This window comes from Elephas maximus, chromosome 12 (genome assembly GCF_024166365.1).
Source record: "Elephas maximus indicus isolate mEleMax1 chromosome 12, mEleMax1 primary haplotype, whole genome shotgun sequence".
NCBI classification, from domain to species: domain Eukaryota; kingdom Metazoa; phylum Chordata; class Mammalia; order Proboscidea; family Elephantidae; genus Elephas; species Elephas maximus.
The window spans coordinates 10,447,583-10,466,294 of NC_064830.1; the positions used below are offsets into that span (position 1 = coordinate 10,447,583).

The 18,712-nt window shown below is 38.9% G+C and overlaps 1 protein-coding gene across 4 annotated transcripts in view; it reads right to left on the reverse strand.

The window, feature by feature from the left end:
- MYT1L (myelin transcription factor 1 like) overlaps positions 1-18,712 on the reverse strand; it is a 529,823-nt gene that overhangs the window by 91,603 nt on the left and 419,508 nt on the right. For all 4 annotated transcript variants that reach the window (XM_049902577.1, XM_049902576.1, XM_049902575.1 and 1 more), the window contains exons 16-17: positions 18,195-18,316; positions 17,231-17,299 (exon numbers count right to left, since the gene is read on the reverse strand). In XM_049902577.1, the coding sequence (XP_049758534.1) occupies positions 17,231-17,299; positions 18,195-18,316 (191 nt within the window). The remainder of the gene's footprint in view (positions 1-17,230; positions 17,300-18,194; positions 18,317-18,712) is intronic.

Sequence of the window (18,712 nt, forward strand, 5' to 3'; positions counted from 1 at the left end):
GTGGCACAGTGGTTAAGAGCTATGGCTGTCAACCAAAAGGTCGGCAGTTCGAACCTACCAGTGGCTCCTGGGAAACCCTATGGGACAGTTCTACTGTCTTACGGGGTTGCTAGGAATTGGAATCAACTCAACATCAATGGGTTTGGTTTGTTTTTTTGGTATCAAGTAGATATTAGCATCATCCCCATCTGTACGTAAGGAAACTGGAAAGTTAAACAATTTACTTAAGATTGCATAGCTTGTGAGTGGTCAGGCCAGGATTTGAAGCCAGGAGGTCTGGCTTCAGGGTCTGTGCTCTTTACCCCTGCTCTCTGCCAACTGCCTCCTGCCTTGACCTGTAGAATCTTGGGATAGAAACAATCCGAAATTATCCAGACGTTGGAAGAGGTTTAACTCTTGATGCTTATGGTCTGACAGTGCTTCTAATCTTTTGAGAAGTCTTTATTAATGCAATTTAAATACTGACTAAATTTTTAAAAAAGAAATGTCTTTTAAGAAAAGAAATAATAGACCCCAAACACTTGCAAAGAAACAATAAACAAAAATTTAAATAATTATTTTTACTTAGCCTAAAATCTTGCTCCATTTGATATCCCTGGGGAATTAGAAGGTATTTTCAATGGCAAAAACTTCTGTCATGATAAACAAAATGAAACAAAAATAAACCAGTTGCCGTTGAGTGGATTCCGACTCACAGCAATCCCGTCACACAGACAGAGTAAAACCGCCCCACCTGGCTTCCAAGGCTGCAACCTCTATGGAAGCAGACTGTTGCATCTTCCTTATGTAGAGTGGCTGGTGGCTTCGACCGCTGACCTTTTGGTTAGCAGCCGAGCGCTTAAATCGCTGAGCCACCAGGACTCTTCCCTATCATGATAAGAATAGAAACAAACGAACAAACAAAACAGGTAGAAATACCACACAGCTATGCCAAAGCAGCCTCCCAGGCTCTATGCAGACTGACAGCGATCAGTACAGGATCATCCGGAGAGTAAGACGTGACTGGACCAGAAGTGTGAATCGGGAATATGGTGGCATAATTGGTAAATCACGGTTGGTAAAGTAGACGGTCACTGAGAAAGAGGAGGACCCTCAACGAGATGGATTGATGCAGTGGCTGCAGCAATGGGCTCAAGCATAACAACGATTGTGAGGGTGGCGCGGGACCAGCAGTGCCTCGTTCTGTTGTACGTAGGGTTGCTATGAGTTGGACCTGACTTCATGGCACCCAACAACAACAATTGGTAAAGATCTTGCTCATGAAAGGCAGAGTTACTTAAAATGACTTGAAGTGGTGGCTCAATTAAATTAACTGACTACATATATATTCAGTGTCTAGTGTGTGCCAGGCACTGTTCCAGGTGCTGGGAATATGGCAGTGAACAAACAGGTCAAAATCCCAGACTCGTGGAGCCTGCATTCTAGTAAGTTCTGACCACACACATGTGAACCTATCTAAGTTATGAGAACTAAGCTAAACCATTACATACTTAATTGAAAACAAACAAACCAAAATACAAAATTCAGCAAATAGATATATCCTTCCTTGGGAGGCAATAAAGCTTTGGAGAATAGTATATACTCAGAGCTACTTGGCTTGAAAGGTTATCAATTGAAAAGCTCTAGACACTGGGTTGTTAATATCTTCAACTGAATAAATATCACAGGTGCTGGAAGGAGATAACAAGTGATGTTGAAGGATGTTGGAAATGTATTGGGTAGACTTGTAGGGAGAGAAGAAAATAACAAGCGGCTTTAAAGTCAAACCCAAAAGTCAGGAGGGAAGGAAATAAAGGAGAGAGAGAGGCAAAGAGTAGAGTGGATGGATATGAATGCAGGGATTTAGACAACGGGGAATCTTATAAAGGCAATGATTCCTGAAAAGTCAGTTCTCCTAACAAGGAGAGGTCCATGCTCAAAGTAACTATCTATTCCATCCCATTTCCTTTTGCAAACAACCCAAATCTCGAAAACAGATAAAAATCATTTTTATTTTCTAAGATGAGTTTTCAATGTGGGAAAGCGGATATGAGTTCAACAGAAAGATCCAAATAGGTATTTTTCCTGTTGTCCCATAGGAGCCAGGATGCAAACACAGGCCACTTTCGGAAACTTTCATGAATTTCACTTTTCTCTGGCTGTTTAATGTCAATTGCATCATACACAACCCCAAAAACATAGCTGTCCTCATTGGTTTGGGCTTATTTGCATGACTCTAGAAGATCAAGTCTGAAATTGCCAGGGGTTTAAGAATCCTTTAGGCTGACCCAGGTCTGCAGACCAAGGCTTAGGTGCTGTACTGATAGGAAGCCAAATAAGAGAACTAAAATCATCATCCTTTAGTGGAAATTTGTTCCTGGCAATACTCTGATTATCAAACAGTACCTGGGCACTCTCTACCACTACATTAAACCGAAAAAACCAAACCCAGTGCCGTCGGGTCGATGCCGCCTCATAGCGACCCTATAGGACAGAGTAGAACTGTCCCATAGAGTTTCCAAGGAGCACCTGGCGGATTCGAACTGCCGACCCTTTGGTTAGCAGCCATAGCACTTAACCACTACGCCACCAGGGTTTGTACCACTACATTACGGGACCCTTGAAGAACAATTAAGCTGGAATGTAAATTAAGGAGCCATGTATTTTAATGAGAGAAATGCTTTGATTTTACTCTTCACAGGAAGAATAAGGCATACTCAGAGATTTGCAGACTATTTCACCTTAAGGCTTGAAGACAGTTTAAAAAATCCTAAAACTGTATACCTTACGCAGTAGTTAAGCTCTTGGCTGCTAACCGATAGCTCAGTGGTTCGAACTCACAAGCTGCTCCTTGGGAGAAAGATGTGGCAGTTGGCTTCCATACAGTTTACAGCCATGGAAACCCTACTCTGTCCTATTGGGTCGCTGAGGTGGAGTTGAATAGACATCTTTTTTTTTTTTAAACATGTTCATTCTTAAAATGACCCTTCAGATTCATGCATATTTAATGGTTCAAGAATATGACATCATCCCTTCTTTGGTTCTCTTTTATATGCAGGCACTTCCTATGAGAGTCCTTTCTTGATACTTTTGTTTATCAAAACCCAACTGTTCACCCAAGTCCAACTACAATACTGTTTCAGAAATTAACTGAGTTTCTTATTTCCTGAAACTGAATATAATATCTCACATTTATAAAGGGCTAGAACACTTTGACTTATTCTGCTTACGGTGGTCACGTTCTACCGTGCTCTTGTGGTTATTTGGTAGCTTAAGTCATGTGCTAGAATGTGGGTTCCCTGAGGGTAGGACTCAGGTCACAATTATTTTGCTCTCTCATCTGCAGCACTCAACAGAATGTTTAGTACATTTTTGGGAATGAGTTGATGAATAAGTAATGAGTTGATGAATAAGTTTACTTGTACAGCACAACTTTGTAACAAATCAAGAAATTCTGAAGGGAAAACTTCAGAATTGAACTAGGGCAATGAACTAGATCAGTAGACTGGCCAATCACATGGCCTTGGGCAAAAGAGGGCATTTCCCCGAACCCTAGTTGCCTCCTTTGTGAAGTGAGGGAACTGGGCAAGATTAACGGAAAGGCTCATATGACTTTGAAAATTCTATTGCTCTAGGTCACAATGAGGCCATGATAATGGGTGAAGTGTATTATGTCATTTTTTGTATAGGGAAGTTGGAGCTGGCTACCACAGCTGCAGGTAAAGGGAATCCAACTGTTATATAATCTATTAAACGTAAGCAGGGCTGCATGGAGGTGACAAAACAGTGCACATGCAAAATGATATGGGTCCAGTCTAGCTCCTGGTGACCAGCTCATATCATCATCATCTGCACCACGGCTGTGATTACTTAGCAAGTAACCAAGGAAAGACATGCATTCTTTGCTATGAACTGAAAGTTGGTGCGGAAGCAATGTCCCTGTCAAGCAGAAAGACTAGTTACTCTTCAGCCGTGCCCTTTACCTTTACTCATGCTCCCAGGTTCACAGCAGTTCTCTGTGGCAGTATAGGAGGAACACTAAGCACAACAGACAGTCAGGATCTGGCCAACTCCAAGTAGAAGTCAGCAGAGTTTGAACATTTTAATCAGTAGGAATACAATTATCTAAAGATGAAAAAGGAAGCATTTCCATACATTAGCTCATTTAGTCTTAGAAATGTAGGTAATCTTGTTAACCCCACTTTACAGATGAGGAATCTAAGACTTATTTGGGATAAATGACTTGCTGAAGAACCCAACTAGGAAGACTTTACTCTCTGCTCATTCTATTACTCCAGGTGACCATACCGATGGGGTCGTTGTGCAAGTGAAATTCTTTGTTAATGTGTTAGAGAAAAAAAAAAAAAAAAAAGAGTAGGATCATGTTTTAAATAATCTCCAAATATTTAAATCTTAATAAGTCAGATGTAAAGTTTTGTTTTTGAAATACAGTTCTGCTTCTATACACCCTATCATCTCTAACCTAGATTATTGATACAGCCTCCCAGCAGATCTTCCTTCTACTTTTGCCACTCTGCAATCTGTCCTTACATAGCAAACCAGAGGCCCGAGAGCTGGCTGCCACCAAATCGTGTCATCAATACGTTGAAAATCTTTTATGCCATCTCATTCTTACAGGTATTCTTTATGTAGTAGGAATGCTATGGTTAATGGAGACATTTCAGAGAGAAAATGTCTGTAGCAGGATTTCAAACTTTTTTTTTTTAATGATTTTCATTTCAAGAAAATAATCAAATTATCCTGGGATTGTCTTCCCCCCTCTGCAAAAATCAAACCAAAACCCACTGCCATCAAGTCGATTCATACTCATAGTGCCCTTATAAGACACAGTTGAACTGCTCCCTAGGGTTTCCAAAGGGCAGCTGGTGGACTCAAACTGCCAACCTTTTGGTTAGCAGCCAAGTTCTTAACCACTGCGCCACCAGGGTTCCAGAGCTTGCTTAGCCCAAAAAAACCAAACCCAATGCTGTTGAGAGTGTTAAAACAGACAGATCCAGAGGGCCTGAGATTTAGTACAGTTTTAGGTGGGATAAGAAAAAGGGGTCAGTCCTTGGACTTCTTTTGTTGTCTACACTCACTCCCTGGTGATCCATGAGTAAAGTCTCACAGATGGTACTATTATCACAGATGGTACTATTACCATCTGTATGCTGACAATTTCCACATTTGTATTTCTAGCCTGGACCTCCCCCTGGATTCTATACTTGCATATACAACTCCCCCCTTAATTCCTGCATGCATGTACAACTACTCAGCATCTCCACATGGATATCTAATACCCACTGCCATCGAGTCGATTCCAACTCATGGTGATCCTATAGGACAAAGTAGAGCTGCCCCATAGGGTTTCCAAGAAGCAGCCAGTAGATTTGAACTGCCAACCTTTTGGTTAGCATAGCTCACCGTAGCTCTTAACCACTGTGCCATCAAAGCTCCTCAAATGTACAGGTCTAGCTTCCTACTCTGATTCTACCAAACCTCTCTTCCTGCAGGCTTCCTCATTTCAGGAAATGGTAGTCATTGGGGGCAACACCTTTGGGCCATTCTCGAGCCTACCCTTTTACACACCATATCCACTCTTTTGGCAAGACCTGTTCATTCTACTTTCAGCATACATTCAGAATCTGACCACATTTCCTCACCTTCGCTGCTACTAACCTGGTTTAAATCACCATCATCTTTAACCTGGGTTATTGCCGTAGCCTCCCAACTAGTCTTCCTTCTATTTTTGCCATCCGACACTCTCTTCTCTACCAGCTACCACAGCAATTTGTAAAAATACATCAGATGATGTCACCACTGTGTTGAAAAACCGCCTCACTCAAAATGGAACTCAAAGTCCTTCCATGGCCTGTAAGCCCTGACCTGATTTTGTCTCTTCCTGCCTCTCTGCTTCATGGCCGGTAACGCTCCCCCACCCCCTTCCTCACTGACCTCCTGGGGGTTTCTCTAGCATCTGTCACCTCAGATTGTACACTTGCTGCTTTCTTTGCTTGAGATGTGTTTCTCCCAGATATCTGCCTGGCTTGCTCCCTCATTCCCTTCAGAAGTAATGGGAGGATTTTGTTTGTTCACCGCTGCATCCCTGGACACTAGAGCACAGCATCCACAATAACAGGGGCATCTTAAGGCCAGGAGACAGGGTTTTGCATGCTAATCACATTATAAAATACAAGACCTTTGCCTATTGCTATTTTAAAAGCTTAGATAGACAAAAACAAAACAAAACAAAATTCAGATATTAGGACTATAGAAGAAATGATATATATAACATACATATAATCACACTTTAAAAGGTACTTCCACATCTATGATCTATTTCACACTGTAAGGAGACTGTTAATATAGAATTTTACAGATGAGCAATACTTCTTCATAGATTATAAGTGTTTCAGAATGCCTGGATTCTTAGTGTTGGGGAATTTTTGTTGTTGTTTTGCTTTCTATGATGGAAGTTGCAGAAAATTTTTTCAGAAATATTATGCAGCTACTAAAATATGGGAAAGCCTGGTGGTGTGGTGGTTAAGAGCTACGGCTGCTAACCAAAGGATCGGCAGTTTGAATCCACCAGGCGCTCCTTGGAAACTTTATGGGGCCGTTCTACACTGTCCTATAGGATCTCTATGAGTTGGAATGGACTCGACAGCAATGGGTTTGGTTTTTGGTTTACCAAAATATGGGAGCCCTGGTGGCACAGTGGTTAAGAGCTACGGCTGCTGACCAAAAGGTCAGCAGTTGAAGAATCCACCAGCTCCTCCTTGGAAACCCTGTGGAACAGCTCTACTCTGTTCTGTAGGGTCGCTATAAGTCAGAACTGACTTGACGGCAATGGGTTACTAAAATATGATCCTGTAATCTATATTTTAGGCAAAAAAAAGCAGGCTCCAAAAACTATAGATACATTGTGGATAATCCACGTGCCACCATTTCTACTAGAGTGGTAGGATATATAGTTTTTTTTCCTTTCCTTACTTTCTCAGTTTCACAGGCTGATATTAGCAGAAAATCATTAAAAATATCCCTTGCCTGATAAATAATGTATTTTCACCCAATCTACTTCCCAAAAGTCAGCCATTAAAAAACCCTATGGAGCACAGTTCTACGCTGACACACATGCAGTCTCCATGAGTCAGAACTGATTTTTTTTTTTTTTTTAGCTAAGAGGATGCATATGGGTTCACAGTATATGATTTTATATATGATATATACTTTTTGTGGCACAGTGGTTAAGAGCTCAGCTGCTGACCAAAAGGTTATCAGTTTGATTCTACCAGTTGCTCCTTGGAAGCCCTATGGGGCAGTCCTACTCTCTCCTATAGGGTCATTATGATTTGGAATCAACTGGATGGTAACAGGTCTATGTACTTTCTATCTTAATCAAATGAAAGTACGCAACAAAATAACATTAGTAGTTGACTATAAAAACTCATTGCCCTTGGGTTGATTCCAACTCATAGCGACTCTCCAGGACACAGTAGAACTGCCCCATAGGGTTTCCAAGGAGCAACTGAGCTCTTAGCCACTGTGCCACCAGGGCTCCAAGTCGACAACAGGAGGATAAATTGAAGAACAAGAGGGGAGTAAACGAGAAATAGCCACTCACACGTCTGTAACAGGGAACAGAGGAGCAGGGAAGCAGTGGGGTGTAAGCACTAAAGTTAACATTGAGTTGCTCTTTATTAGCTCTTTGATTTCAAATTAGCTGCAACAAGACACCTATTTGTATCCTAGATTATAAAGGATGCATTATGATGACATCTTCAGAATTCAGACTCTAACAGCATTTGGGAAAGGGAAATGCTGAAGTTGATCTCTGTGTAGCAAGCTTTTCTCTATAGGCAGGCTAATTAATGGCATAAGCAAGCTTGAAAGAGAAATATTTAAAATACTAGTGGAAAACAGGCTTCTAAGAACGTTAACAACACCAATTATTTCTATGCTAATTATAAATCAGGTTTATTTAGCCATTAAAGTAGGTGGCCTAACGACCCCTATTTGATGACACCTTGTTAACCAAACCAAATTTGAATTTCTGTACATACTTGAAAGAGATAAAGTTGAATATGCCTTAAAAATACCCTAATTTGGACTTCCCACTAACTTACTTCGAATACTGCCTAATGGTCCTAAATAGCGAAGTCTTCATTTATTTCACAACGCACATGCAACGATTCTACTCTGAGACAGTAACACTGAGAGATTTAGGTCATATTCAGCTTTATTCTGTCTACAAACTGCATTCAATGAAAAAAAGAGAACAGGATGCAAATATAAAAGGATTAACCTCTTTTGTCAATGGTTTAATAATATATCAAAAATGTAGAGGACCAGGTGCTAAAAAGGATCATAGTAGCAGGAATAAAATACCCCGGAGTGTTTATTAAAATGGGATCAAAATATAAAGAATAATATAAATGATTTCTGAGGCTCCACATGGCACTGCCCAATAAGGTAGTCACTTTATGTTGTTGCTACTGGGTGCCACTGTGTCCATTCTAACTCATAACGACCCCATGTGACACAGTAGAACTGCCCCATAGGGTTTTCCTGGCTGTAACTGTTATGAGAGCAGATTGTCAGTCCTTTCTCTCGAGGAGCAGTTGGGTGGGTTTGAACCACCAACCTTTTGGTTAGCAGCTGAACAGTGCTTAAGCACTGCGTCGGTGGGGCTCCTTAGTCACTTGATAGATATGGCTATTGAAATTTAATTAGAATTGGTAGAATTAAGTACAATTAACAAGTTAGTTCTTCAGCTGCACGTTTCAAGTATTTAATAACTGCATGTGGCCAGTGGTTACCATATTGGACAGTGTAGCTATGGAACTTTTCTAACATCATAGAGATTTCTGTTAGATAGTCCAGTGGGTATTCATTTCTTAAAGCCAAATTATGTTTTTATTTTTATTATTAGAAAGTATTTGTGATTTTTTTTTCTGAAAAGATATTTGGTAAGAGCATTATGCCTTTTCTCTTTACCCTATTATAATAATCTCAAATTCTCTTTGAAGGTAGACAAGATCTCTCTATCTCTTTATCATAAATAGAAAAAACAAAGAAGCACCTATGGAAGTTATAAAAAAAAACCCAGCGAGTAGGCCCTTTAAAACATAGGTAATTAAATGGAATCTTACTAGTGCCAGGGATACTACAAAGGACAACAAAATAATGTAATAGTTGAGATGTGACTTTCCCTGAATTGTCACTCCTGAAAGATCACGTTTCATGTTTAGAAATAAGTACTTAGGTGAAAACTACAGATGCTGTTTATGAGGCTTTCTCCTCTCTAGCTCTCCCCCGTCCACCAAATGGCTCTTTGATCCATCCAACATCTTCCAAATCTGGAAGGAGGCCTGAGAGCTGAGGGGTGCCAGTGCTCACGTTGCAGGGACCTGCCCAGAGCTGGACGTGCCCACCTAACTGACAGAAACCATCCTCCCTCCTTAAATTGCCAGGAAAAAAATACCCTCCAAAATCCTTGGCAATAATTTCCCAAAGGGAACACCTGCTTTATTTTCAATTTTGTTTATTTGGCTCCAGGGAACTATAAATTAGTTACGTGTTTACTAGATTAAAACCTCAAATTTACAATTAAAAGCCGATGGAACCTAATCCTTACCGGTGAGACATTTCCGGCACAGAGGGCTCTTTCTCACTCAGCTGTGCGGTCCAGGGACCTGATATGAATATGGAGTTCCCCGAGAGTCCATAGGAGGTCATTTCTCAGAATCACCCCAGAGGAGCCAAGAATAAGATGAATAGGGTACCAGAATTCCCAATAATTGAGGAGCTGCCCAATTTAATTAGATGTGATACATGAGGAGGGCTCACAATTTCAGATGTTTTGTGAAAGGAAATGTGTCCAGGTTTACAATCCTAACTTAACAAAACATACGTTTAAAGCTGCAATACTTAACATTGTAAGAAAAAGACATTTTTTCATTTTATTCATTTATGTCAAACATGATGTATACGTTTTAAAAAGAAAAGTTACTAATCTGGAAATTAAAAACAAAATTATTCAAATAATAATATCAAATAGTTTGTATAGAATGTATTAGTTTACATTTGATTTGATGACAAAGGATTTTTTTGTTTGTTTGAAAATAAGTATTATCAATACCATGCAGTCGTTTCTGACGTCTACTAGATGTTTTATGATTTCAAAATGTGAGGATGGAATGCTAAGAAACATTATTTCACAAGAAAAAATATTTTCTGAGTTTGTTACAATTAAAAGACAAATAAAGGAACATAAAGCCATGTTTGACTGATGAATAGTTAGAAATTAACTTTAACCGCCATTCCTGAGGAACAACTTGGAGTGTCCCAGTCTATAGGTTCCAGCACACCGTATGTAGTCCTTATAAACTGCTTTTTAAATGGCTTAACATATGAGTGGTAAAACTAATATAGTCAGGAAGCCAGTGAATATGGCCGATTGAAGATAAAATAAAATAGGAATGTCCACTGAATCCACCCTCTCTCTAATAAAATGTCTGATGATTTTTCCACAGTGGGATTTGCTAAGGTAAAATTCCTTGACCACAGCTACTAATGAAGAAAGCATAGATCTAGAAAGTTTTTAACTAAGACTTTAATCGTTGTTTCTTAGCTCATTGTTGATCAGGGGATCTTATCTATATTCATCACATTTCATTCAGTTTTGATGAAAATGGATGACAAAATATCAATGAAAAGATAAAAATTTTCATTTTCTATAAGCAACATGAAGAACAGGTTTTCAAGGCAGGCATTTACAGTGAGTTATGCAAATCCTTCATTCTGACAACCAGAGAAGGTACCAAGGCATAGTCCATGAGAGACTACATGGTCCAAGTAAATATCTTATTTTGAATATAACACGAGTGACAGGCCTTGCTATTTAATATCGACTGCGATAAGCCATTGCTTTTACCACTGACACCTCAAACTGAATTTATGACAATCAAATCTAGCCAACTTGCTACCTTTTTCTTTCCAGGAAAGGAACTTTGAAGTCTCTCTAGACTCCACTCTCTCTTCACCTCCTATGATCGATCAGAAATCAAGCTTTGCTCCTTCTACGTCTCACATCTTTCTTAGATCCACTCCCACTTCTCTATTCCCACTGCACTGCCTTATTTCAGACTCCCAGATATTTTCATCTGTAATAACACTCTATCTCTAACCACCTCTCTGAGTCAATCTAGTTTCTGTTGTTGTGTGATGCTGAGTTGATTCTAACTCATAGCAATCCTATAGGACCCTATATGACAGAGTAGAACTGCCACATTGGGTTTCCTAGACTGTAATCTTTATGGAGCAGACTGCCATGTCTTTTCCATGGAGCCACTAGTGGGTTTGAACCACTGACATTTTGGTTAGTAGCTGAGTACTTAACCATTACACCAAGGATCTACCTAAAATGATCTGATAATCTCATCATTTCAGGGCACTACTTAAATTTCCTGGTTTATTATGATAAAATAAAAATATATCTGCCACAAGCTGTATGTCTTACAGGCATTAAAAAAAAATGCTGTTAGTGGAAAATTTCAAACCTTTTACAGATGTTGAAATCTAAATGGTATATGACTAGGTTCTTGCCGGAGCAAGAAAAAATGCATTCAGTTAATTGCGAGAAATTCATGTGAGCGGCTTTCCACAAGTGACGCTGACAACAGTGATTACAACTTAGTACCTGGAAGTTTTGATGTCAATGGTCCTGATCACCAGTTTAACACTGTGTGTGGGTTATATGAAAATATCACTTGAGACCAAATGTTGAGAGTTTCATTTAAAAAAAAACAAAAAGAATTGGTGTGTGCATTTATTTGGTTATTTTTTGTTGTTGTTAGTTGCCATCAAGTCGATTCCAACTCATGGCTACTCCACATGTGCAGAGTAGAACTGCTCCATAGGGTTTTCAAGGAGCGCCTGGTGGATTCAAACTGCCGACCTTTTGGTTAGCAGCTGTAGCTCTTAGCCATTGCACCACTAGTGCTTAGCCATTTGTGCCAACCAAGAACTCCTTATGTGGTTATATAAAAAAAAACCCCAAAGAAACAAAAACCCTAAAACCAAACCTGTTGTAGTGAAGTTGATTCCAACTCACAGCGATCCAATAGGATGGAGTGGAACTGTCCCATAGGGTTTCTAAACGTGGCTGGTGGATTAGAACAGCCAACCTTTTGGTTAGCAGCTGAGCTCTTAACTACTACACTACCAGGACACCTATGTGTTATACACATAGTTAAATATAATCTTTATCACTTGCAAAACAACATACACGTAAAGCATGATGTTGTGGGAAAGGTACTTGGTTTAAGTTTTGTCACTGCCACCTATCGTCTGTGAGTCCTAACTGAGTTGCCTAACCACTCTGTTGTTATGCTTGACATCACAACGATCGTGAGGATGGCGAGGACCAGGCAAAGTTATGACCTGTTGTACCTAACAACAACCACAGTAACTCTGTGCCCCAGTTTCCACAACTGTAAAAATGGGTCTAACCATACCTTCCCATCTCCTTTCACAAATTAATATTCTATCAAATGCAAATGATGCAAAAACACTTTGTAATATACCAAGCTTCTTACAAAATGTGAAGTATTTAATTACAATTAGGTGTTATTGTGAATTGGGGAAGTCTCACTACAGTTAATTAAATCTCAGTAATCTGGCCAGTATGCACCCAGGGTCCCCGTACATCACTTACATGAAAGTGCCTGTACACATGTGAGAAGCCAGATTTGACAGCCCATCCTCTCACCCAAGCACATTCATACTCATGCAGGTAAATGATCACATAAGGCACCCAGGCATTCTCAGGTAAGCGGCTTCAGCTGCAGAATGAGATCATCCTTCTAACCGAAACAAGCATGTCAGTAAGAGTACACTCTGAAGTGAAGGCTCGTGTCTATACCTGGCTCCTTCAAGCGTGGAGGCTAGAATCTCACCGTAACTTTCTGTCATAATGGAGCTAAATTTACACAGAGGCCAACTCCTTCTTCTGATAAGGAAAGACAGCTGTCAAAGAAACTAGACCTGAATTGAGGGCAGTTGTAATGCACAAAGGCTCTGCAGATTTAATATTGTAAACTGTAAAAGGTAAGAGATTATAAAAATGGGGATTATTTCTAAGAACCCAAGGTGCAGTAAAGGTGGATAAACTCCCTGCACCCTAAACAATGGAAACTGGAGGGTGACTCAAAGCCCTATTAGATCCTGGTAAATAATCCTCCCTGCTGCATGTATTAAGTTTATAGCTGGGGGGGGGGGGCATAGAATATTCTAGAAGTAAGCCTTTAGCTAAAAGTAATATCTTGGCCCACGTTCAAAATTTTAATTCTTTGATTTAAGGTTTACTTTAAAATAAATGTTACCTAATTAAAAAAAAAAAGTTCATGGTACACGTGGCCAAAATTCCTTTATGCCTAAGCTAAATATACCTAGAAAAAGATTCTTAGAGGCTTATAGAATATATAAAAGAAAAATTTTAAAGGACAAGGAGCCAGGAAGCCAGTCCTATCCCCCATAATGATTAAATCAAAGTTCAGATATCAAGAAATAAAGACTAAACAGTAGCTTTAAATTTCTTTTCCCGGAAGCACGATACTATAAGACAAATATATGAATAATAAGGTGGTATCTAAATTTGGCCAACCAGCATATAAATGGAAGATAATTTTCAGGCCTGTTTTGAGAGCTAATTGCTTCTGACGGAAATCAGGTTTGATTTGGTTTAAACTGGTTACTGAGATGGCTAAACACCTTAGATATCTGTAACTAAAAAAAAATCTGGAAATAGAAATAATAAGTCATGGCTAGAGACTGTGGGTCCTTAAAAACAAAAGGCTGACAATGATATAATTGCAAGTTCTTTCAAGTTGCTACTTTCAGGTGAATCTAGCAAATGAAATGTTAAGAGACGATACCTCCCTTCAGAATCAGAGCTCACTTAAAAGCTGAGTTCTCACGAAAAAAAAAAAAAATCACTTTAATTCACACATTTTTATTCTTTTGACCTGGGTCTCAGTGAATGTTACAATCAGGAATCCTCACAACACCCCTGTGAGGTAGGTTTGTGGAAGGTATGTACAATGCCAACTAGTGACTCCACCTCAAAGCATCAACTTGAAAGTATCTGCAAGCCACAGAAGCTTTCTCAACTGTGGTTAGCCTTGTCGGCCACCTGGAAGCTTCGGTTTTACCCTATGGTGCTTCCTACCTCACTCCTAAACCACTGAATTATGTTTTTCTCTATCAGATGGACTAGGGACCAGAGAAAGCAATAGTCCAGAGTTTGAATAATATTCATATACACATTAAATTTTAATACATTTTCAGTTTACATATTGTACATAAATAGACATAATTATTATTATTATTTTTTTAGAATATCCTCCATCTGCTACTCTGAATAAGAACTGAGCAAAATATTATCTCAGTGTGTTTAAGAGGCTTCAGGATCCAAGACCCAGAGTTTATCTAACAAAACTTGTTATCTTGTCCATGATCAAGAACATCCTGTTAATGGCCAACTATTAAATTCAGCATTGGAATGAAAAAAAAAATTCCAGTAAATTCCATTTGTTAACTGATGGATAATGGAGAAATCCTTTTTTTTTGTGGGCGAGTGGATAATTGGGACTCACTTTCTAATTACGTCTTTATGAAGAAGTAGAGACCATTACAGTGCCCAATCAGTGTGACTTCATTCTCTTAATCAATAAGACGCTGCTGTTGTAGGAATTGACCAAAGCTCTTTAATAAAATACATAAAGAGTAATTACTGAAAAGGACCCATGCATGAATTATCCTAGAGAACTCTGGTGTAAATCTTAAAGGGACTAATGCATGCCCCTGTGTTTGGGAAAGCCACCCAACAGATCCTTCTGACTCAGATGAAAAGGTAACAGATGGAGGGGTATCATTATTAAAAGGTGAAAGAAAAAAAAAAAAGATTATTCTCTAAGGTTTCCTCAGTTTAGACAGACATGTTATCTAGTAAAATTTGGTCATTTAAACATTAGACTTTTTATGGCAACCATTTTATTGAAATCCCTAGTTTTTTAGATCCAGGAATAGAAATGGACCATTTCAGAAAATTGGCCAAGTTTTGATGTCCCAGAAAGAGTCAATCAAAATGGGATTTACTTTTCTCAAAGAATAGATTTAGGAATAGATGAGTCTTTTAGGTTAGCCAAAATTAGAAAAAGGCTATCTGCCCTCTGGAAGACAAGTTTTTGTCTCCAGGAAGAGGTGGGAAGGAGGGACCTAACCAATCCTACACTGTACTGGAGGATGTGAAGGCCAAATGGCCTCCCTCTGAAGATGCTGATGTCAAAGAGGACCATCAACCCAACTTCCAGGATGAAAAAAAAGACGAGAACAAAGTTCTGAAACTGTAGAAATGGGACCGGTGAGCTCAGCAGGTCGGCTTGGAATTTCAGATCAACATAGACTTCCAAGCTCAATGTCAAGGGATGCAAATGAAAACTAAACCGGATAGAAAAATATTCTGGTCTCTGGGGGCTTCGAGACACTAACCAATTAGAAACAGTACTAAATACAAGTTGTGCAAAGGCTATTTTCTTGGTTACAGATGGCCTGATGGAACTGGAGATACGTCAACTTTTTGCAAAGCATTTTTCATCAAGAAATTCAAAGGAATGTTGCCATGTTCTGATGTGTTGGCCCAGTTCCAAGTGGGGTGAATCACGTTTGACATGGGGGAATATGGCTTCATGCCACGGGAAAAAAAGATGCATTAACAAAGTGGGCTGAATTGTTCTTGCTAATGCTGTCCGTTTTGAGATTCTAAAAGCTATTTTGTCCATTAGGCACTGCTTTGGATGAGGCTACAGACTTTAAAGCTGTTAAGTAAGAGGATACCCTCCAGGTGTTTAAATTCCATGAAGATAACTCCAAGAGTCTTGTGACGAAAAGTGCTAGTTCAGGAAGTCACTGAACATGAGCAGATGATCTATGGCACTAGCGCCTTGAACAGGGATCCTGTAAAAAACGACATGGGTGTGAAACAAAATCCTACACTTAGTGACAACCCTGGTCTATCGCAAGGGGGTGGGGGTGTGGGAGTGGAGAGAGGATAGCCAGGAAAGGAATCAAATATAGGCTTGGAAACAGCACTTTCCTTACATTGGTAATGAAGTCTTTTCCAAGCAAAATGAAAACCAGGCAATTTGACATGATGGTATTTGTAACATGTCACATGTGGAAAAGATAATTAAAGACATTTTAAAAAAATATTCTTGGTTCTCATCATGCTGTGGAACTTTCTTTCAAGTTGTTTGTCTTGCCCATCTTTCTTTACATATACCTGAACGGCTACTCCAACTTGAGTATCTAAATTTTTAATATACTTTCTATAAAAAAAAAAATAAATAACTTGTACCAACTTCTTCCAAAACCTGTCTGGGAACTGAGTATGGATGAATCTTCACAATGTCAATTGTGGCTCACCATATTTGTGTGTGTGTGTGTGTGTGTGTGTGTATAGGGGTGTATGCACCCCTATACACACACACATGCAAAGGAGAAAGACCACAATGCCTTAGGCTGGGGGTATAAATGTAGGTGATTTTACAATATTTATGCTTAAAATACAGGAAAAATTACAGGCATAGAGGAAATGGAGGTAAAACTATTAGAATTATGTGTGTGTGTATGTTCGTATTGTTGAATACCATGACTACACAGATTAATAAATTAGATTATCACTATCCTAAAGAGTATTAACTACGACCACAGCGTATTTAAGAAATTAACTATTACAGTGGTAGATTTTTTGTCATAAGTGCTATTTAAATATCCGTAATTTAAATCATTATATGAATCACTAATTTTTTTAACGTCAATTTTTGGCTTTTGAATTTGCAATCATTTCCTAAAAACTGGAGGAACTTTGTAAAGTCTCCCTTCTATGTATATGGATATCTGAAGAGAAAGTACTTATGCTTGGAAAATTCAAGATAGGAAGGATATGACATGAAAAAACTAGCGGAAAATAAAAGGGAAAAAGGCAGGATGGATTGCCCTGCAAAGTGACTGAAGTGAGGACATAGCCATGTGTGCCAAGTAAAGGCACTGATGTGACAGGTGATCTCACTTTAGACATTTTTCTTTTTAAATCACACACCTTTTTTTTTTCTTGGTGAACTACTAAGTGGATAAAAAAAACTAAGTGGATAGATTTTTAAAATAGAGAATTAGTTTCATTAAATCTTACTTGAGTTCTTGTGAACTGGTGGCCAGCATACTTCGAATGCTTTTGTCAGCCAATGGGCAGCCAGACAGACTGTAAGACAGGTCAGGAGATTCAAGTAAGTCAACCCTCTAAATAGCTGAAACCTCCCGGACAAACACAACATAAAGATTGAAATTAAAAAGTTCAATGCAGAAAAGCGATGGGGGCAAGTGCTGTATATTGAATTTTTATAAAATCAACCCTGAATATGTTGAAATATAAATTCAAGAAAATTTTTCAATTGATAAACTTTTTTTTTTTTAAAGATGAGATAAAATATTTATATTCTTTTGCTTAAAAGTTTAAAAAGGAAGTTTGCGAATTTAGGTAATTTATTTAAAAATAAAAGACATTATACAACACATAAATTAGCATGCTTTTAAAGGTCAACATATAGCACTTAAAGGGTTGACACGTAATTCAACATTTTTACTTTGACAGCATTGTTGAGGTAAGCTGAAAACAATAAATTGAAAAGACAGAATCCACCATGAAAAAAATGAAGTCACACCTTCTATGTGAGGCGTAATTACCAGTCACATGACCACTCCCATCACACCCCGGTGTTGGACATCTGCCACCAAACAAAAACAAAACAGCCAAAATAGTAAGTATGTTTAAAAAAAAAAAAAAAAAGCTTTTAAAAAAGTTTCATTGTTTCCAGTTTAGCTGCAATGTCTGCAAGGGGATTTAAGCACCCTAAAGAAAAGCTGCGAAGTGCACAGGATTAAATGAAAATGGCGTCTCCATACAATAGAGCGTCATTAAGAACAAGCAAATACACAGTTAGCTTCTCACTTTACTGAACTAGCAATTGGAAACATTTATATGCTGCGAATGTCGCATGCTCAAACAGCAAGGCATATATACAAATCCAGTTTTTAAAAATAAGCCAAAGAAAGGGAAAGTTAGGAAGAGTCATAATTTCACCTCACATTATGCTTACGTTATTAAATCCTTTTTGCTCTCCTTGCACTGAGGATACTTGGGCTTGGGACTCGGGATGGTCACTTCCCCAGGATACCGCCTTTCTTCTAGAGCTTCCTGGAATGGATCCAACTCTTCTGGCTGTAGGCAAGACACAGCTTCAGAGCCACACAGATGATAACATGAGACACAGACCAGAGAATGTGACAGGGGGCTGTGAGGATGGTTCTCTACATTTTCCACCTCTTACTACTCACTACTCTACTTTTTAAAATGGTTGTATATCGTCGTCCTGAGTAGGGCCTTTTTTGAAAATGCAAACTGAGCTTTGTTCGGAAAGTATCTCTTTTCTATGGTGCACCTTATTTTCTCATCAACTGTAGTAAATTTCTACGATAATGAAAAACCACCAGGGGACACAGCCCATGTTCAATATTAAACTTGTTGCTGTCGAGTCGGTTCTGACTCACAGCAAGCCTACAGGCTTCAGAGTAGAATTGATCCATATGGCTTTTTTGGCCGTATGTTAACAGAAGC